Below are 23612 nucleotides of genomic sequence, written 5' to 3' on the forward strand. Positions count from 1 at the left end.
TGTTTCTGAATCTCTTTAATTAAAACTGTCTTCCATTCCTCCCTCTCTGTCCCTCCCCTCCTTCTCTCCCTCTTCATCCCTCTCTCCACCTCTCAGACCTGATGAGGCGCCAGGAGGAGCTGAGAAGGCTGGAGGAGCTGAGGAACCAGGAGCTGCAGAAACGCAAGCAGATAGAGATGAGGTTCGTCTGACCTGCCAAACTAACCCTACACAACCTCATCTTCCCCAGATTAACCTAGACCTGTCCTTATCTTATCTTCCCCAGACTAACCTAGACCTGTCCTTATATTATCTTCCCGAGACTAACCTAGACCTCACCTTATCCTATCCTTCTGAGACTAACCTAGACCTGACCTTATCTTCCCCAGACTAACCTAAACCTGACCTTATCTTATCCTTCTGAGACTAACCTAAACCTGACCTTATCTTCCTGCGACTAACCTCAGGCATTAAAGCGTTCCGTCTTGAGACTGATTTCCATCAATTTGATTCAGAGTTCCGTCAATTTGAGTCGTGACGGATTTTCCGCTATCTGGTATAATATGATTTGTGGATGCATACAGATTGAAACTAAATTGAGCCAATCAGAGGCGTCAAATATCATGAAAAAGGGCATTTCTTTCTCTACCGCGGCCGTGCCAAGCAGTCATTTGCGAGCAATAATGGCAGGACGCAGCGACTCGAGAGACAGGTTTACGCTAATAGTTCGTTGTCGGAAATGTATAATAATCACAAGATGCATTCAGACAGTTTTGGATCTAACTAAATGGATTTATGGACACATTTATGCCCGGACCACAAAGCTTATTGAAGGGTTAGCGGCGGCTCTACCGGTGAGTCCGTCAGCCTGTTATATGAAAATGTAATTGTAGCGCTGTCAGACCCTGATACGGGTTGTCTTTTCCTTTTAGCTAACGCTATTAAATAAAAATATACAGTGGAGGTTAAATAAGAGTGACTTTGCCTGAAAAAAAGAGTTCAGTCATGAGATGTTTTGACGGAGATGACTCACCCCTGCGGGAATCGACTTTACCATAAATCATAGGCTGATATACGCTACATTCTCTTTAAACATATAAATGTTACAGGACAAAAGTAATAGATTTAATCACTTTTATTCTTTTAAACTTGGTCTGACCGACCTTCAGCATACATAGACCATGAACAGGCAGTAGATCCAGTAGTAGAAACGCATGTCAGAAAACACGAGTGCTCCTATTGTCCTAAATGTTACAGGACAGTTTTAAAATGCTATTGCAGGGCTGTACAGTGCAACTGATTGTGCATGCAGCTTGTAGATGCCAGTCTGATTAGCTACTAGGCTAAAAATGAAGAACCACCAGTAACGTTAGTATTGCATCATATTTTCGACGTGTTGGACCTAGTGAGCCGTCTAATGAAAATGTGACGGAACAGTGAGCCAGCAGTGGCAGTAGCCACCGTTACTACAGGTATGGCTAACGTCGTTAGCGACGGCAACATGGCTAGCTCAAGTATCGTTAGCACTGAGTCTGCAGATGCCGACGTTACTAGCGAAGAAGATGAAGATGGCGAGATAGCTGCACCCGCCACCACTGTCGCAACTAAAAAGGTCCACAAGTTCAGGTCGGATTGGCTCAAACTATTCTCCTGGCTAATATTTGAGAATGACCTTATGTTTTGTAAATACTGCAAGGGACAGAAGCAGGTGGGGGGAAACTGCGTTTGTAACGGGAAATCCTAACTTAAAAAAAAGATGGCTTAACTAAACACACACAGTATATCCTATCGTCACACAGCCTGCAGAGACAGCTACATGATGTGAACCAATAAATCGTTGTCTACGGTCACAGCAGCCTTAGGTAGGCAAGTTCTTATTTCCGAGGCAAATCAACGGAGGCAGCTTAAAATAAAAATGAATATCGCCTACTTCATCGCCAAGGAAGCGGAGCCGTTCGTGAAGTTTGGGCCACTCATTACTGTTCACAAGAACGGCGTTGATATAAATCCAACCTACGACAACCATGTCAGGTAATATTTTTCCAATAATAGTAATATCTTGCATTTAAATTATTTTAGTTTTTCTAAATGCTACCCAAAACAATGTAATGGCATCTTAGGATGCGAGTGTACCATGATTAGTAATGTAATTGCATGTGATCATGTTATATCATGTTATGTGACTATAATATGTACATCATACCGTAGTAGGCATCTCAATTCTTATAAAAAAAAAGTCCCGTATATACATAAACATGAGACGAGGTAGAGATACTCAACACAGCTGTGAGACGATCTCTATAAACGGCCCAACACATTGATCACTTTAGGCACACACTGAAACCAACATCACAAATATGAAGCAGGTAATTGCCCATAAAAATAATAAACCTTTCATGGGGTTATTTACAATAATAATAATTCATTTTATTTCTAAAGCACTGTGAAACAAAGGTATGCAGAATTTCTTGTACTGATTAATGCAATGGTGTGTGTTGTGATTTTGTTCTATTAGTGATTTACACACTCTCAGTTGTATCATTATAAAAGATACAAACCTGAAAACAAAAGCACTTAAATGTTAAAAAGGACCACAGTAATGAGGCAGGAGGAACATATTATTTTGCACTATAATGGTACAATTGTTATTTAAAAAAAAAAGTGCCCCTAAAAATATTCGGTGCCCCAAAATTTTAATACAAGTTGTATTAAGTTTAGCAAATAAGGGAACAGATAAATAACATTTCAATGCAGTCAAAAAAGCAATATTTAGATTTTAACATTTTTGGGTTTGGTCACATCGAGTCACATATAAGCCGCACCGTTATATATAAGCCGCAGGGTCGAAAAATGGGGGGGAAAGGCGCGGCTTATAGTCCGAAAATTATGGTGTACACAATACTGAATTTGAACTATACACAATACTGAAGTTACAGTATGTAGATTTGTTTATTTGTATGACAAAGTCGGTCAACCCTTGCATCAGTTTCATTTAATGAATTTAAAACAGCATTGATATTACGTAAAAGCAAACTGGCAATAGAAAAGATGTTCAAAATGATCTAGTTCCCTTAAAACGCTAACGCTATTAAATAAAAATATATAGTGGAGGTTAAAATAAGAATATGACTTGGCCTGAAAAAAAGTCAGGAGATTTTTATTTTTTTTTAATCCCTGGACTAACCTAAACCTGACCGTATCTTCTTCAGACTAACCTAGACTGGACTTTATCTTCCCCAGAATAACCTAGACTGGACCTTATCTTCCCCAGACTAACCTAGACCGGACCTTATCTTATCTTCTTGAGACTAACCTAGACCGGACCTTATCTTCTTGAGACTAACCTAGACCTGACCTTATCTCATCTTTCTGACCTTTGCAGACATGAGGAGGAGAGGAGGAGGAGGGAGGAGGAGATGATGGCTAGACGCCAGCCGGATGGCTTCAAGTCTAACTACATGGACAACGTGAGTACTGCTGGGACACACACACACTTGCATACACACACACGGACATGCATGCACACACACGAGCAGGCATACACACGCATGCATACATACACACACGCACATGCAGGCACACGCATACGAGCAGGCATGTACACACAGATGGAAGCACACACAGGACCCTATTAGCCGTACCTGGTTCAACTAAGTCGATCAAAAGTCCCATTATCCAGATCCGATGTTTGAATCCAGGCTTTCCCTGTTCCTCGAACGCTGATTCAGTCTCGTTAATTCGAACCAGACTTGATACTCAGGATAAGTGCGCACGGCCGCCTCACCTGAAGACAGCAGGTGTCAATCGCAGAAATCCTGTTTTTCTAACGGCATTGATTGATTGCTTGAAAACTTTATTAACAGATTGCAGCAGAATGGGTACAATACAGTACGGCTCAATAGCCTCGCAGACAAGTTAAATGCATAATCTATAGGCTAATGTTAAGTCCCTCACTACCCCAATCAATCGGATTCTATTTCTTTAAATGTGCCTGCTGGCAGTAGGCTTAATGGAATGAATAATCGAATGAGATCTTGCTAGCAAAAATAATTAGTTCAACTCTTTCAGAATAAGTAGATACAAACAAGCCCAAAGAGTATCTAATTGTAATAGATACTTATGAGGATATCTGTACTGTATGCGCTCGGCTTAGGTATCATGTACTTTATATAAATACATGGTTCCCAAAGTTTTCAAGGCGTGACTCCCGAAATAACGTGTCAGAGAGGCTTGGAGGGAGGCTATACAGTTTCACTATTAATAAGGTTTTAATCTGTTTCGGACATCATCCATACATGCATTGAATTGATTAACATTTGGTTTATACCAGTGACACCTCATGTTCATCATCAGATAACAGTGCTTGAACAGATAAATGCATTTTCTCAAATTCATTAATCAAAACGCCAAAGGCTCATTCAATTTCTCAAATCCGTCAAACAGCGCATCTCATCAGACATTTTAATCCCAGTTACAATATCACAATAATGTGTGAGTGACAGTGATACAATTCAACAATCCACAGATTCAGATTAGTCATAATTCATATATCCACACCACAGTCCACGCATAAAGACGCTTCAATTTATGCTTGAATGAAACACAATCCGGGCGCTCCGTTAAGCAAATACATCAACAGCGAAGAATATGAAACGAATCGGAGCCAAACGCCTGATGGGTTTCATTCATTAAAAATATCCCAGCGGGATTCACATTTGCAATGCTCCATTATTAAAATAACCACATAGTGTGTGTCGCGACACGCGAGTGCAAGGTCACAGTGTATTGCAAGGTCTGACATTGACCAAACTTGATATGCATGACCTTGGTGGGCTCTAGGTCAACTCCTGAAAAGGGGGTCAATGTCAGACCTTGCAATCAAAAGTTAGGGGGCGCACTGAAATTATGGCAAGGGTTATTAGCCCCCTAACTTTGATTGCAAAGTCTGACATTGACCCCCTTTTCAGGAGTTGACCTAGAGCCCACCAAGGTCATGCATATCAAGTTTGGTCAATGTCAGACCTTGCAATACACTGTAAGGCACTGTAAGGCTACTGTCCTCCCCCACTTCCAGTGATGAAGCTAAGCTATGCTAACGGAGCGTCTATTCCCAAAGCTAAAATGCACGCACAGAGACAAAAAAGGTATGCATCTTCTTGTCTAACTCCAGGGAAGATGTTAAATAAGCTAATTTCCAAAAAAAGTGGAGTCGTCCTTTAACGGGTCGACTACCGCGTTGGGCCGTCATGCCCGTGCGCTGAACGCACGCAAGTTGTGGCACTTTGCGAGCGTCTAGCGGCTCGGGGTTGAATTTTTTCGCCGAACATATAATATACTTTTCGAAAGATCTATTTGTTGCTTTTCGAATGCCACCTCACTCGACCAATTCCGTGCCTCGTCCTCAAGTTACATGACGATATGTCAGGCGAGCGTCTTTTTACGCACTGCAGGTCCTTTTCATGCATTTATAAACCCCCCCCCCCGGACAAGGTGTGAAAAGAGGACGTTTGGTCACCCTATACTAGTACCATTTGGTTTATACTAGTCTCATGTGGTTTATACTAGTACCATGTGGTTTTGGGCCAAAACCATGCAGTTATTTGCATGCAGTACAAATGTTATTTCTTGAATTTCTGCATTCAAATTTCTATTAAAGTGTTTCACTTAGTCATTATGGGTATGTAGATGAATCCAACACTGTGTGGATTACATTCTGAAGGCACTGTAGACCTGTTCACACACACCTTGTGTTGTTGTTGCCATGATACCTTTACTCCACAATACACACATTCATAATACTAAATAAGGCCCTAGTTTTGTAGACATGGTTCTCAACATGGTTCTAACATGAATCACTGCCACGTTTAGAGCAGACACACTGAGAGATCATGACTGAACTGTAGAGACTAACCTGTAGAGACTAACCTAGCTAATGTTTAGAGCAGACACACTGAGATCATGACTGAACTGTAGAGACTAACCTAACAATTTTTTTTAGAGCAGACGCACTGAGAGATGAGGACCATGACTGAACCTTAGAGACTGACCTAGCTACATTAGAGCACACGCTGAGGACCATGACTGAACTGTAGAGACTGACCTATTAGAGCAGACGCAATGGGTCTCATTTTCCAACGGTCTTAAGACTAAAAATGTGATCTTAGGGCGTTAAGACATCTTAGGGCCGATTTTGGGATTCCCCAACCGTCCCTACTAACACAACAGTAAATATAAGGTTTAAATAAATATAACACATTGTCATATTTATTTAAATTATGATTAATTAATTCCAAGGATGCTTGTAGAGTTAACATGAAGGAATCTCTATGATCATTGCTCCGACTGCTTTGTTGTTGAATCAAGTCAAATCCTAGGTAAGCATATATTGTGCGTGTGAACTTTGACATGAAAAGAAAAAAAGTAAAAAAAAAAAAAAAAGTAAAAAAAGATTTAATAAAACGTTTTTTTTTTTTTTTTTTTTTTGGTTTCTCACTTGATTCGATACTCGGTAGTACCGACGTGTTTCGGTTCGGTACCTCAAAAGTACCGAATTCGGTACCCATCCCTAAGGGGGTGCACATTTAGTGCTTGAATGCCCACCATCCACTTCAATGTTAGCATTAATATCGCCTAATCTATGTTTTAAATTATGGCTGTGTCTAATCTGCCAGTCGCTTATCAATGACTCATTTCCGCAACATTGTCGAAGCGGTTTGTTTTTTTATCTGTTCATTTCCGTTTTATAGCATTTTGAAAAGCCCTCGTTTTACAAGGGGGAAAAAAAGAATCCGTGATAAACGCCCTGTACTGTAATATTCTAGAACGTTGTAATTTTTCGGCCTATTTATGAATCGTTTTCAAATAAACGCTAGATTATCGATAGTATATGTGTACGTATGCACGCTGGTGCCGCGAGCTGAAAATCGATTCTCTTAGTTCCTGATCGCTCGCACAGTCAAACAGCCATATCACATATAGGGGAAAATCTTATATCTCCGTGAAAACGGGTCTGATTATCCTAAGACTGGTAAAATAGATTCCTTACCTGAGATCAGATGGTATCCAAATGGATTATTCCAATTCCTGATCGTCATTCCAAAAATCGATCCTTTTATTGATCCAACGCGTATACTGTAAAACACATTACACGCTGTGCTGAGGGTCCAGAATTAATCTGATCGGCTCTGGTTACATGCGTGAGAAGTAAAATGTGGATTCCGGAGTTTTTTTCTCATGCATTTTCATTGAGTCCAATCCAAAAGGGTGCATTACCATCTGGGAGACGATAGGGGGTGCTTTTTTCACATCTGAGCGCCTGGTGGGGCAGGTTTACCAACGGTAGACTCGGTTGATGAAATATGAATTCAGATCGCGAATAAAAAAAAAAAAAAACGAGAATTCTCGTGATGGGCATTCAGGGGGCGGGCTGATAACCCGAGATATCTCGTGATGGGCATTCAAAGTGTTAAGAACACGGAGCACAACAGTCTGTCAAGTTTAGACTGCTCCTAAATCCTGCTCTTAGTCAGGGCCGAATCCAAGCTTAGGGACGGTTGGGGAATACCAAAATCTGCCCTAAAATGTCTTCAATGGCCCTAGGAGCCAATTTTGTCTTAAGTCCATTGGAGAATGATACCCAGTGTCTGTAGTGATCTTCTACTGATGGCGACTTCGCTCCAGAAATTTGACATTAGCGTCTCAAGCTCAACATGGGGTTCAGATCATCCTTCAGATCTTTCAATTCTGTACTTTCACAATGCCATATTATCATTGTTTCAAGAGGCATCAACCCATAATTCAATTTCATTCTAGAAGGATTCTTATCCTTCAATTTGATTACCGGTATCTAACCCATAATTCAATTTCATTCTAGAACGATTCTTATCCTTCAATTTGATTACCGGTATCTATTACTGAAACGCGGTGTATAAAACATTAGGAACATATTCCTAGTATTTGGTAACACCCCCTTTTTATTTATCTTTTACCTCTTTTCACCCTGTCCTGGTCAAAATAACGCTCAGAAGTCAACTACTTATCCCATACGGTTTGAGTATTCTGATGGAGAGTCCATTGTATGCCTAGAATCCCATTAAAAGGTGAGGCCGGTATAGTTATTATTGTCAACATAGCCTATGAAAAGACCAAAACCAACAATGCATTTCTCCTACTTAAAAGTGTGGTTCTTCCAACACCAGCTTATAACTCATATCCAGAAGTCATAGAACAACATTTCTGTAAAGGAAATCTGCATAATTCACTGTTGTGATAAAGTGTAATGTGCTTCTCTGGAACCAGCTGTTCCCTTTTTACTACTGTGCATCCATAGATCCATAGTTTGTTCCCTTTTTACTACTGTGCATCCATAGTTTGTTCCCATTTACTACTGTGCATCCATAGATCCATAGTTTGTTCCCTTTTACTACTGTGCATCCATAGATCCATAGTTTGTTCCCTTTTTACTACTGTGCATCCATAGTTTGTTCCCATTTACTACTGTGCATCCATAGATCCATAGTTTGTTCCCTTTTACTACTGTGCATCCATAGATCCATAGTTTGTTCCCTTTTTACTACTGTGCATCTAGGGGTGGACGGTATAAACGGTATACGGTATAAACGGTATGAATTTGCTCTACGGTATGGATTTTGACTATACCGTGTAACCGGTAGGGCAGCTCTAAAATAGCAATGACGTCATGTAACCACAGCGCGACTATGATGAGGCATTGTCTAACCGAACGGTATCTAGTCGGCCAGCTACCGATAGCTCCTGACATCAACAAACGCTCCACAAAGTCTAGTAGAGACGTGTATGCTACCTGTTAGCTCACGTTAGCGCAAGTTAGTTCACCGTTCAAAACGAAATGTCCCATTGAACTAAATAATTCACTGAGGCGTTGTATTAACGTTGTATATCCGGCTAGCAGTAGCTACAGATAGCTCCTGATATCAATGTCTTATAACACTGATTCGATGCGTATTCGAGCTGAGGGCTTGCTGAGCACAGTTAAGTAACGTTATGCCAATAGGGTCCAGGTGCAGCGCCGGAGAATCCTGGCCGTAGCTCTGCTCGAGGCTACTAGAGTATAGGTCCAGGTGCAGCTCCGGAGAATCCTGGCCGTAGCTGGAGGCTACTAGAGTACACACAGACAGTGGAGCTTGTTGCGTGGTGGCGATGTCTCGCAGATAATACAAGTACAAGTCTAATTATATAATATATATATTTTATAAAAAAAAAAAAAAGATTATATAAAATAAAAAATTTTTTTTTATCAAAAACGATGATACCGTGATATATACCGTTACCGTCTATGCTTCAAATTATACCGTGATATAAATTTTAGACCATACCGTCCACCCCTATGTGCATCCATAGTTTTTTCATTTTTACTACTGTGATTCATAGATCCATAGTTTGTTCCCCTTTTACTATTGTGCATCCATAGATCCATAGTTTGTTCCCTTTTACTACTGTGCATCCATAGATCCATAGTTTGTTCCCTTTTTACTACTGTGCATCCATAGTTTGTTCCATTTTTACTACTGTGATTCATAGATCCATAGTTTGTTCCCCTTTTACTATTGTGCATCCATAGATCCATAGTTTGTTCCCTTTTTACTACTGTGCATCCATAGTTTGTTCCATTTTTACTACTGTGATTCATAGATCCATAGTTTGTTCCCCTTTTACTATTGTGCATCCATAGATCCATAGTTTGTTCCCATTTACTACTGTGCATCCATAGATCCATAGTTTGTTGCCATTTTACTTCTGTGCATCCATAGATCCATAGTTTGTTGCCCTTTTACTACTGTGCATCCATGGATCCATAGTGTGTTGCCCTTTTACTTCTGTGCATCCATAGATCCATAGTTTGTTCCCCTTTTACTACTGTGCATCCATAGATCCATAGTTTGTTGCCATTTTACTTCTGTGCATCCATAGATCCATAGTTTGTTCCCTTTTACTACTGTGCATCCATAGATCCATAGTTTGTTGCCATTTTACTACTGTGCATCCATAGATCCATAGTTTGTTCCCATTTACTACTGTGCATCCATAGATCCATAGTTTGTTGCCATTTTACTTCTGTGCATCCATAGATCCATAGTTTGTTCCCTTTTTACTACTGTGCATCCATAGTTTGTTGCCTTTTACTATTGTGCATCCATAGATCCATAGTGTGTTCCCTTTTTACTACTATGCATCCATAGATCCATAGTCTGTTCCCTTTTTACTACTGTGCATCCATAGATCCATAGTTTGATATTTAAACCTGGAAATATGTCTTTGCTGCATTTGAATGATTTTAGCATCGAATGGGAACGAATGTGTTCCTGGTTGAGAGCTCCTGAGGGCAGGAGAGAGTAGGGCGCACTGTGGGTTTGGGTCTTAGGCTATGTTGACAACAAGAACAAAGTAAATCACACTGTCCTGGCCTCACCCTTTAATTCCATCACATGTATTGAGAGGTCTTTGCCTTGTGTGCAGAACACTAAACATGTAAGGGCTGCATACTTCAGCCAGTCATTGGTTGGAAGATTTGCAACCAAATGTATATATTACAACTTTTTAAAGTTGGGGTAAAGCATATTCGGAGATTCATTTCAAAACACATCACTTGTTTAGTTTAGAAAATAGTTGCTGAAAACATGTGAAAAGACTGTGAACGATGTAGTAATGACAGTGGAGTTGGACCGTAAAACTGGTTTTGACTAATTGTTAGGGATGCCCTGATCGATCGGCCAGCGATCGGTATGGGCCGATATTCAGTATAAATGAGAGCGGTGAATTCCGATAATGCTTTATTTTAAACATGATCCAAAAACATGATCCAATTCTCAGCGGAGTTCTCACTCGCTGTCTCTCTTGCTCACAGCTGCTGCTGCTGCACGCCTTGCCCCTCCCCCTCCCAGACCCATGTCAACAAATGCTCCGGCAGAGTCCAGTGCACCTCGAGTGATACTAGCTAACGTTACTGTTTAAACAAAATTACCCAGTCAACTATTCACTTTAATTTAATACATGAGGCATTGTCTAACGTCTACTGATAGCTCCTGATATCAACGTCTGATATCATCATTTTGGCAATAGTTTTCGCAGTAGTTGGCTAGTGTTGGCTAACTAGCTATCATTGTTCCGTGAGCTAACGTTAGCTACCGAGCTAACGTTACTGTTTAAACAAAATGACCCAGTCAACTATTCACTTTAGTTTAATACATGAGGCATTGTCTAACGTTATCTAGCTGGCTAGCAGTAGCTACAGTTGGCTCCTGATATCAATGTCTTATAACATCATTCGTTTTTGCAGCTGTTGGCTAATTAGCTATCGTGTTTCATAGCTGTAACTTAACACTGAGAACATCGGTACGACCTCCACGGTTCGGGGCATGTGTGTATTGTTTGGTACACGGTTCGAATGCGTATCGTTCCACCCCTAGTATCGGCAGTGTATCGGCCGATATGACTCATAGACGATCGGTATCAGTGGCAAAAAACGTGATCGGGGCATCCCTACTAATTGTGATTAACGCATTAAGAAAATCTGGAGCTTTTGACAACCCTATATAAACCTTGCCTGTGCACTTAACTTTTTAATATTTCTCAATTTCTCAAATATATATCTCTATAGAAAGTCCTAATGGACTTTCCTAAGTGGTTTTCTATTAATATTAAACATCAAGTTCACATGACATGGTCACTAGCTGTTAAGCTGTATTTTAGAACTAACATGCTAGCACTTCTTTTGATGAGAAGAAAGATGCTTGTGTTTATGTCCATATTTAATCTGTGTGGTAACAATTGGGGTTTATGCACTAACGGTGAATATGTGATTTTTATAATTGTTATTTTTACATTTACATTTACATTTAGTCATTTAGCTGACGCTTTTATCCAAAGCGACTTACAAGTTCTGTTATTGTTAACAATAACTCACAGACTCCTTTTAAGTGCTGCTGTCCCTTCACCTCGATATGGATTTCAATGGTGGAAAGTAATTCAAATAAAAATACTTTTGTTTTGCTAATGAGAATGCAGGTCCTTGGCCTGTTGTCAACCCATGTGCAAAGTTTTCTCCAAACCGTAGGAACTGTGGCTGGCGGCCACACGGTCAAGAGTTCCACACTCGCTGCTGTGACGAACTGTGGCTGGCGGCCACACAGTCAGGAGTTCCACACTCGCTGCTGTGACTAGAACTGTGGCTGGCGGTCACACGGTCAAGAGTTCCACACTCGCTGCTGTGACTAGAACTGTGGCTGGCAGCCACACGGTCAAGAGTTCCACACGGTCCGGAGTTCCACACTCGCTGCTGTGACTAGAACTGTGGCTGGCGGCCACACGGTCAAGAGTTCCACACTCGCTGCTGTGACTAGAACTGTGGCTGGCGGCCACACGGTCAAGAGTTCCACACGGTCAGGACTTCCACACTCGCTGCTGTGACTAGAACTGTGGCTGGCGGCCACACGGTCAAGAGTTTCACACGGTCAGGACTTCCACACTCGCTGCTGTGACTAGAACTGTGGCTGGCGGCCACACAGTCAGGAGTTCCACACGGTCAGGAGTTCCACACTCGCTGCTGTGACTAGAACTCTTGATGATTATGTTGGGGTTTCCTTGTGTAATCACACTTATAATATACTGTACAATATATACAAAACTATATATTATACAATGTATACAAAACTATACTATATATTATACAATGTTTACACCATGCATGTAGAGCTGCCGCGGTTCCTTACATTACTTACATTAGTGAAGTGATTCAAATCGTAGCGGTAAGAAAATCCTAGACCCACACCCCTCTTTATTCTTGAAGAAGAGCTCTGAATGATGTCTTCTCTACAGTCTTGAGAGCATTTCCCACCCCTCAATTTACAATTAGCTGACCTGATGGCAGGCTGCAGGGATCTCTCCGTGGTCCTGATTGCACAGAAAATACATATTCATATATTCGGTTAGTCAAATTAATATACAAAAAATGTATATTAAAAAAAATAAATATCTGTTTCCGTGTGGCCAGGGGCATTGGTCATTGTGTGGACATGCCAACATGTCTCCGTTCAGAGCGCTAACTGGTCAATTGTGAGGAAAGACTTTCAATCATGTGGCCTGAAGAAAATAGGCTACACAATTATAATTATTGTTGCATTTATTTCAGATCACATAACGGAACAATTGGGAACATAAGCAATAGACTTAAAATTAGGTGATCAGCTTGACTTTGTGGTGGGCGTGACGTGATTGCGTTTACCACAGTAATGTGGTACCACAGCAGCTCTACATGTAGTTTATACACTTTCTATAGTGGCATATTTCCTTCTAGGGTTAAATGTAGGTGGAAAACAGGGACATTTTCATTAATCTCTTCATGAGATTTATCCATTTCTTTTAACACATTTTTGAACTTCCAGATATTTAAAAATTTAAAAATGTCTGCCTATATTGGAAGTATTGAATTAGTAGACATTATTAGATCAGTAGAAGTTGGATTAGTAGACATTATTAGATTAGTAGACATTATTAGATAATTACATTAGATCAGTAGAAGTTAGTTCAGAAGACATTCGATCAGTAGAAATGAGATTAGTAGACATTAGATCAGTAGATTAGAAGACATTAGATCAGTAGCAGTTAGATTAGTAGACATTAGATTAGTAGACATTATTAGATCAGTAGAAGTTAGATCAGTAGACATTAGATAATTAGACATTATTAGATCAGTAGATTAGAAGACATTAGATCAGTAGAAGTTAAATTAGTAGACATTAGTAGATTAGTACAGGGTTCACACAAGGTCCTTGAAATGCTGGAATTCCTTAAGCCAATTTTTTAACAAGGTGCTTAAAAAGTCCTTGGAATTAAAAGCATCCATTATTTTGCATTGAAAGTTGTTCATTTAAAAGAAAAATAGTGCTTGGAAAAGTACTTAAATCCTGTGGGAACCCTGTTAGTAGACATTATTATATTAGAAGACATTAGACCAGTAGAAATTTGATTAGTAGACTAGACATTATTAGATTAGTAGACATTATTAGATAGTTGTTAGATTAGTAGATGTTAGATTAGTAGACATTATTAGATTAGTAGATATTATTAGATCTGTAGATTAGATAGTAGAAGTTAGATTAGTAGACATTATTAGTAGGGATGTCCCGATCCGATCATGTGATCGGGATCGGGGCCGATCACGTGATTTTCCGAAGATCGGGATCGGCAAATTTCTTTTTCTTTCTTTTTTTTTTATTTTTATTTTTTTTATTCAACAAACATGACCATGTTCATGTCTTAAACTCATACAGATGCCTTAGTTTTGGTATTAAATTGCATATCATTAATTTATTTATTGTCACACAGAGCAGAAGAGTTTTGCCAAAACAAACCAATAGTAAGTATCCAGCCACATTCTCAGACCCAAACGCATTTCCTTTGATTTAATTATACATCAAATGATTTATGTCAAGGATTGCAATGCCTTGCTTGAATGAAGTTATAACTTTTCACCTGGATAACGTCAACATTCAGGGTGAATGTAATGTGAGAAATTGTGATACTTTTATTTTTTTTTATTTTTGATCGGATCGGCAAAGATTGGTATTGGTAGATACTCAAAATCACATGGTCGGGATTGGATCGGGAGCAAAAAAAAATTATCGGGACATCCCTAATTATTAGATCAGTAGAAATTAGATTAGTAGACATTATTAGATCTGTAGATTAGACATTAGATCTGTAGAAATTAGATTAGTAGACATTAGATCTGTAGATTAGACATTAGATCTGTAGACATTAGATCTGTAGATGTTAGATTAGTAGACATTATTAGATCTGTAGATTAGACATATTAGTAGACATTATTAGATCTGTAGATTAGACATATTGGTAGACGTTATTAGATTAGTAGACATTATTGGATTAGTAGACTTTAGATCTGTAGATTAGACATATTAGTAGACTAGTATTATTAGATAGTAGACATTGTTAGATCATTAGTCAACCAATAATGTTATTGCCCCATGTTTCCTCCTTCATGAGGGTGCAATTTGGTCATATAAAAGTATTATATAAACATATGATTGTATACTTGTATGCCGTGACAATTAAAACTCTTGAGATATAAAATATAAACATTATCAAATGTAATTCCAAGTCCAATCAATTAGATTTATATATGCATGGAAAGATTATCCATGATAATTCTGTTCATGGACCAATCATTTGCACCTTTCTCCGCTCGACTTTTCAGATCTGTTCTATAAATACTTTGCCTGTCATACATAATACTTTTACTGGATACTTGTTTCCCTCATTACTGTAGTGCTCAGTTTGCATACTGTAGTCTGTAGTGCTCAGTGTGCATACTGTAGTCTGTAGTGCTCAGTGTGCATGCCGGAATATGTTTCAAGTGTGATGTGTTGATTGATGTACAATAACCTTTTTCCTTTATTCCTATCTATGCTGTGTTGAGCAGCCCCTGCTGGAATCTGCAGGGACTGCAGTTCAGCATTACTTACTTACCAGGACATGTACACACACACAGTTGAATACATATAGAAGGTGTGCATTACTTACTTACCAGGACATGTACACACAAACAATTAAATACATATAGACGGTGTCCAAAAACACTCCAACACTCAGAGACTAACACACACTGACTACCTCACACAAAATACATATTTGAAGGTGCTCTCTCTGCCCTTAAAGGAAAACTCCAACATTTTGGGAAATTAGCTTATTTAACATCTTCCCTGGAGTTAGACAAGAAGATACATACCTTTTTTGTCTCTGTGTGTGCATTTAGCTTAGGGAACAGTCGCTCCGTTAGCATAGCTTAGCTTCATCACTGGAAGTGAGGCAGGACAGTAGCGTGACGTTCCCTACAGGTTTGTTGATATTCTCATTCCTTCAAAGGATCCGAACCGATTGAAGTTTATGGATACCATGACTTAAAATCCTCTTACCTTGACGATTAAAAGCCTCCCCAATTTAGAAAACAGTAATCCAATGGCTGGTATTGATAATATACTAACTACTGGACGCTCGGAGCTAACCGGAGCTAACGCAGAACAGGAGGATGGTAAAGCAAATATAATGACTTCCTTTCTGGGGTTTTCAAAATAAAAGTGCGATGTTTATAGCAGCGGAAAATGTTTATTTTGTACATTATCTAACGTTAACACGAACCTAAACTAACTTTAGGTTAGTTGTAACGTTAGTTTAGGTTCGTGTTAACGTTAGATAATGTACAAAATAAACGTTTTCCGCTGCTATAAACGTTGCACTTTTATTTTGAAACCCCCAGAAAGGAAGTCATTATATTTGCTTTACCATCCTCCTGTTCTGCGTTAGCTCCGGTTAGCTCCGAGCGTCCAGTAGTTGGTAGTATATTATCAATACCAGCCATTGGATTACTGTTTTCTAAATTGGGGAGGCTTTTAATCGTCAAGGTAAGAGGATTTTAAGTCATGGTATCCATAAACTTCAATCGGTTCGGATCCTTTGAAGGAATGAGAATATCAACAAACCTGTAGGGAACGTCGCGCTACTGTCCTGCCTCACTTCCAGTGATGAAGCTAAGCTATGCTAACGGAGCGACTGTTCCCTAAGCTAAATGCACGCACAGAGACAAAAAAGGTATGTATCTTCTTGTCTAACTCCAGGGAAGATGTTAAATAAGCTAATTTCCCAAAATGTTGGAGTTTTCCTTTAAGTGAAAACATACTTCATATGTTAATTTTAGGGTAACATTTTCTTCATCTATCTAAAATGTTCAGATTTTAGCTGCTGTGGTGACCTTTCTGTACATACCTCCTGTTTCTTAACCGTCACATTTTTACTATCCGTTATTTTCCTTAATGCAGCAATAACAGCTTGCACACTGTATAGTGTATATACCAATAACGGCTTGCACATACTGTATATACCAACAACTTGCACATACTGTATAGTAGGGGTGTAACGGTATACGTATCCATACCGAACCGTTTCAGTACTGGAGCTTCGTTTTAGTACGCGCTGTGTACAGAACGAATGCTTTTTTTGCGTGTAGAATTTCATTAAAAACTCCAAATTCACCCATTCCCAAAATATGTTTAACACAGCAGGGTCATTACTGAAAATGTTCATAATTTTGTTGTTCGCCAAATAACATGCACACCAACTTTCTTCCGTGTGACTTTCACTCACTGCTGATCGGAGAGAAAAAAAAATCACAAGTCACAACGTACTCCTCTCCAGTCGAGCTGCTGCAGTGTTTAAATCCAAAATATTGATAAATCCTCGCCATTGTGTAACATGTCATCTCTTCTCTAAAGTCTTCTTTCTCTGCTTCACGTGAAGTTAAATCTACTTAAAAATAACACCGGTATAGTGCGGTAGGCAATTAATTTACTTGTGGATGCCATGACACCGGTATCACGGACTACCGCGGCAAGCCTAGGTGGAACTAAGTATAACTTAATAAAATAGAATATTTAATAATTATAATAATCTTTTTGATTTGAAATCTTTATTTCGAACATGCAAATGAATACAAACAAACAAATAACTAAACAAAAGCAAAACACAACTCAATCTACATGTTCGAAAAGGAGTAGGAAGAAGTATACTTATTTAATCCTACCCCTTTTCCACTACTGAGTGTACTATTTTAAAACATAAAAAAGAAAGAAATATATATATATATATGCAAAACAAAAAAAGAAAAACTATGTAAAACATGAAAGAAATAAAATAAAAATGTAATAAAATAAAAATGTAAACACCCCGTGAATATCAAGTCCCTTCCTCATCCCTGTACCTCGTGAACATAATTTCCTTATACATCAGTTTGAATTGTCTCATGTTTGGACATTGCTTTAGCACCACATTTAGACTGTTCCACAGTTTCACTCCACATATTGAGATGCAGTGTCTTCTCATGGTAGTGCGTACATTTAGAACTTTTAAATTGAGTTCTCCCCTCAGATTATAACCCCCCTCCCTATCAAAGAACAGTTCTTGAATGTTTTTCCTGTTGTACCGAACCGTGACCCCAAAACCGAGGTACGTACCGAACCGTGGCTTCTGTTTACCGTTCCACCCCTACTGTATAGTGTATACATCTTGCTTCAGAGGCTTTGCCATTATGTAAAAAGCAGGCATAGGGTGAATATACAAAAACATTACGTTTTCAATTTGTCCTGTTAATATGGGGACTATTTTTAGTGGTGCCTCTAGCAGCCAATGTTGTAGCACCAACTTTCTTTTTTAATGATGCTAGATATTATTTGGACCATGGTAATTTGAAAAGTTGAACTTGAAGGAAGTTACATTTTAAACAAATCAACTGTTTTTGATTTGCCTGCAGGATGCCCTCCCATCATTATATCACTAAAGTTAGGAATGCAACTAAACAGTCATTCTTTACACATTTAATATTTGTTTCTAATGGCCAAACGTTTGGTTTCATTGTGACTTGACCTTCTAAAATAAATATATTTTTTTGCCTGCATTTTAGAAAAACTTATAATGGCTTGATTACCGGTAGTCCACATTTGGCTAATTTGAGTAACACCTAAAATGTTGTATGTACAGTGATAAGCTTAAAGTAGTACCGGTAAGTTCAGGGGGCGAAATTAAAGCCTGCCGCCCGCCAGGGGCGGTCAGTTTTTACCTTTGGCGCTTGCCACCGAGAGCCCTGCCCGCCGTGTGGCGTGTAGACGTGTAGTTCATAACGATACTCTTATTTTGAAAATCTGTGCGGGTCTCATTTCCGGCCCAAGCGCAGCTAGAGTCATGGCTCCGGCAGTTAGCAGCATTCGGTTCGTATGATATTCTTATTTTGAAAAAAACCGTGGCAACGGGTCATATCCGCCCAGCCGGGCCAGCCCTGCAGCGGGATGCTATTGGCTTCTGCTCGTATCAACACAGATGCCCGCAGCTCTAGTGCTAATGTTAAGCTCTCAGAATGGTAGCAGCTCGCCCGCAGCATCTAGTGCTAACGTTAAGCTCTCAGAATGGTAGCAGCTCGCCCGCAGCATCTAGTGCTAACGTTAAGCTGTCAGAATGGTAGCAGCTCGCCCGCAGCTCTAGTGCTAACGTTAAGCTCTCAGAATGGTAGCAGCTCGCCCGCAGCATCTAGTGCTAACGTTAAGCTCTCAGAATGGTAGCAGCTCGCCCGCAGCATCTAGTGCTAACGTTAAGCTCTCAGAATGGTAGCAGCTCGCCCGCAGCATCTAGTGCTAACGTTAAGCTCTCAGAATGGTAGCAGCTTGCCCGCAGCATCTAGTGCTAACGTTAAGCTCTCAGAATGGTAGCAGCTCGCCCGCAGCTCTAGTGCTAACGTTAAGCTCTCAGAATGGTAGCAGTCTGCTCTAGTCTAGATCGGACCTCCATGAGCTACCGTTACTGTTTAAACAATGACCCAGTCAACTATTCACTTTTAGTTTAATACATGACGAGGCATTGTCTAACGGTATCTAGCTGGCTAGCTACTGATATCAACATGCTCCAGCAATAGTCGACTCGAGTGCATAATACCTCCGTTCCCTCGTTAGCTAGCTCACGTTAGATCTATAATGTCCCAGTAAACTAAATTGTCTTAACGTTATCTAGCGGGCTAGCAGTAGCTACAGATAGCTCCTGATATCAATGTCTTATAACATTGATTCAACGCGTATTCTAGCTGAGGGCTTGATGAATGTGATTAGACCAAAGAACCGCAATATTATACCAATAGGGTCCAGCTGCAGCGCCGGAGAATCCTTGCATGCTGAATGTAGAGTATTAGTATAGGGTCTAGCTGCATCGCCGGAGAATCCTTGCTGGAGCTGGAGGCTACTCAAGTATACACAGACAGTGGAGCTGTTTGCAGATAGCGAGCATTTTGACTTATTGCGTGGTGGCGATGTCTCGCAGATAATACAACTACAAGTATGATTATATAATATATATTTTATTTAAAAAAAAATGTTTATATAAAATATATCTTTTTTTAATCAAAAAAATTTGGCAGGTAAGAAATATGCTTGGCGGGTAGATTCTTCCCATCTACCCGCCACTGGCCGGTGAGTCAAAAAGTTAATTTCGCTCCCTGGGTAAGTTGTTAAAGGATTTATATATCTTTAACCTCACAATATGACGTGCCAAATATGTATCAAATTGTAAAGCATATTTGAATTTGGCCATTTATTTTGCCCATAAAGGGTCTTTGTGTGTTCTTGACTGTTTGTGTTCTGTCTGTCTTGGCTGTGTGTGTTCTGTCTGTCTCAACTGTGTGTCTGTGTGTGGTCTTGTCGTCTTGACTGTGTGTATGTGTGTGTGTGTGTGGGCTTGACTGTCTTGATTGTGTGTTTTTCGTCTTGTCTGTCTTGACTGTGTGTTTGTGTTGTCTGTCTTGGTGTCTGCGTTATCTGTCTTGGTGTCTGTTTGTGCACAATTCCATGTTTTAAGTGTATATATTTCTCCAACTTTAGTGTCAGGGTGTGTGTGTGCGCATTTGTATGAAGACTATTACAATATGAATTTAGGAGTAACCTTGAATAGCCAACTGACTGGCATAAAATAGTATATGGCATGTAATATCTCAACATCTTTCGAATGCCATCCTCCGAATAACATTTTCACATTTAATAGATACATTTTCTCTGCATCAAATGGCAACATGCCTTCAGCTGTACCGTACCATACTTATAAAGTTATAATTGAACCAATATTGATACTAGGGCTAGGAGGTGTATTGAATATGAAGGTATACCGCCATGGATCCATGCAAAGGTATGCGTTTATTATACTATGTCCACGTATATAGCTACATACTGTAAAACAAATTAAATGATGATACTTATATACACACTGTATATTTTTAAGTTGATCCAAAAACAAACTACAATGAAACGACACCATGGCAATTGTATTACTAGACCGTAGACAACATACAAATGTCATATCACATTGTGATTTGTACTGGGAAACAAAATTCTATTTTACCACAAACAAAAAAGATTGGTCTCCAGCAGCGTGCCTTCAATACAAGGCTGTCATTCGCTTGACGTCACTAATTCACTATTGACTATTGGAAAGAAAATTGTCTGTATTGTACTTTTTTTATGTTTTTAAAATGTCTCATATCCAACACATGGCAACCATTGTCTCTTCCAACATGGAGGACAAATGGGCGTTCTAACCATTTGGTGAAACACCTCTATTGAGTGGGTATTTGATGGTGGTTGTTGGTAGTCGACCATTATGAGTTTTTCAAAAGCTGATACAGATATTTAGAGAGCAGGGCAATCGATGGCCGATATAATATATAATTTTATTATTAAAACAAAAGGGAGAAGAAAAAATAATTGGCAACAATTTCATAATAACAAATGAGACAAAATGTTTACATTTGTAATCAAATGTCTCAAACTAAATAAATAGATTGAAAGTAAATATCTGAAAGTGATATATTTTTAACATTGTTGTTGATCGGCCACGTGGGCGCGGTTATGGCTCCATGCCCATCATTTACATGTCAAAATGCCAGATATCTGCAGATTAATCCGTCCTCATCACCAGTGGTTATGGTTACTCTGAGTGGAAGGGGAGAGGGGGCGCAGAGCGGTTGATCGATGGGTCTGAATGTATGCATGTAAGCCCATGAAGGACGTTTAATTTAGGGCTGGGAGATATGTAAGGGATAATGTATAGCTACGAGGTCATTGTCGCAAAATAATTGACAGAGACTGCGTTCTGGAACACAGAGGCGCCGCGCCGGTATAACGCTGCGATAGTACGGCTGCGAGGCGTTGCCCCTAGCAGCGGTGAATTATCGAGAAATAATTGACCGCTGCTAGGGCCAACCGTGCGCTATTGACCAATCACAATCAAGCATTTTGGCGAATTTTTAAACGCCATGTAATAAATATATATACCATCACAAAAGGAATAATTAATTCCTCCTTGGAATCGGGCAGGGTACCCTCTAGCTTCAAGACAGCATCAGTCACGCCCATCCTGAAGAAGCCTGGTCTGGACCCAGATGACCTTCGGAATTACCGGCCGATCTCCAACCTTCCTTTCCTAAGCAAGATCCTGGAAAGAGCAGTGGCCGCCCAACTGCGCCAACGCCTGTCCAACCATGAGCTCTATGAACCCTTTCAATCTGGCTTCAGGAAACACCACAGCACAGAGACTGCCCTCACCAAGGTCACCAACTACCTCCTCATTGCCTCTGATTCCGGTCACATCAGCCTCCTCATCCTCCTGGATCTATCTGCAGCCTTTGACACGATCTCCCATTCCATTCTCCTCAACCGCCTCTTGACCACCTGGGTGTTACTGGGACCGCTCTCACCTGGTTCGAGTCCTACCTCACTGAACGAAAACAGTTAATCTCCATCTGCAACTCCACCCCTGCCCCAGTCCACCAAGGTGTGCCGCAGGGTTCTGTTCTTGGTCCACTCCTCTTCACAATCTACATGCTCCCCCTTGGTCTCATGGTCTCAATTTCCACTCTTACGCTGATGACACTCAGCTCTACATCAGCACCTCACCCTCCACTCCTCTCTCCCCACAGCACCTTGTCAACTGCCTCCTTGACATCGAGGCCTGGATGTCATCCAATTTCCCCTTTTTTTTTATCCACTTTTTTCCCCCATTTTCAATTTTTCTCCCATACCAATTTCGTATATACAATTCTTCCCTCCCCTGTCTTGAACGTGGCTCGAACCCAGCGTCTCCTGCGTTAGAGGCGAGCGCCTTGCCCACTGCGCCAATCAGCCGCCCGTGTCATCCAATTTCCTGAAGCTAAATAGCAAGAAGACTGAGCTCATGGTTGTGGCCAAGCAGTCACTGCTCCGGAAGGTTGGAGATCTCCTCCTTGAAGTGGATGGCTGCCTAACGGCACTAGCACACTGAACGTGCATGAATTTCACGCACGGGTTCCGTGCGGGATCGCGCGCCTGGCCAGGCACACCTGGACCGACGACTTGAGCGCGCAAGCGCACTGAGGAAGGCACATTTACATTGGGACAGCTGTAAATGCCTAGTCTATATGCGAAGTCAGTCCCCGTTTGAAGATTTTAAGATTTCCAGTTCCAGTGTTCTATTGTCCATTTTGTATGTATAACCCGTTATTATATAATTAATTAGTATGTTAGAATTCATTTTAGAATGCTGATCAGTATCTGTACTCCTGAAAGAGCAGCGTGGAGCCCCAGCAGCAGCAAGAGCTCTATCTCTCTCCCTCTCTCTCTCTCTCTCCCTCGCTCTCCCTCTCTCTCTCCCTCTCTCTCTCGTTCTCTCTCTATCTCCCCCCCCCCCCCTCTTTCTCCTCCCCCCCCCCCCCCCCTCTCTCGGTCTCAATCAGATATACACAGACAGACAGACAGGGCGGGGTACTAACTATAGTAATATGGTTTTATTTGCATTGGGAAAGATACAGACACAGCTGGTTGAACAACATCTATATCTGTGGTAATAATGCAGATATTCAATTTTATTTCTGTGACAATGCGCGTGGCGCACGCCTCCCGCGCCGCCTCGAATCCGATTGAAGCGGAAAAGATAGCTTGCTGCACGCGAGCCGCCCTCCCGCTTGCGGCCAGTGTGCACAGTAGCGTCCGTTAACATGGGAGCGGAAGTGAAGCGGCAGCTGC

The 23612-nt window shown here is 40.4% G+C and overlaps 1 protein-coding gene across 2 annotated transcripts in view; it reads left to right on the forward strand.

The window, feature by feature from the left end:
* The window catches only part of pspc1 (paraspeckle component 1), an 80322-nt gene that overhangs the window by 37887 nt on the left and 18823 nt on the right, over positions 1 to 23612 (forward strand). For both annotated transcript variants that reach the window (XR_014620643.1, XM_084331942.1), the window contains exons 6-7: positions 97 to 181; positions 3362 to 3446. Coding sequence is in view for 1 of the 2 variants with exons in the window: in XM_084331942.1 (XP_084188068.1) it covers positions 97 to 181; positions 3362 to 3446 (170 nt within the window). In the remaining variant the exon portion in view is untranslated. The remainder of the gene's footprint in view (positions 1 to 96; positions 182 to 3361; positions 3447 to 23612) is intronic.

The sequence above is a fragment of the Notolepis coatsorum genome (assembly GCF_963971535.1).
Source record: "Notolepis coatsorum genome assembly, chromosome: 1".
Taxonomy (NCBI): Eukaryota; Metazoa; Chordata; class Actinopteri; order Aulopiformes; family Paralepididae; genus Notolepis; species Notolepis coatsorum.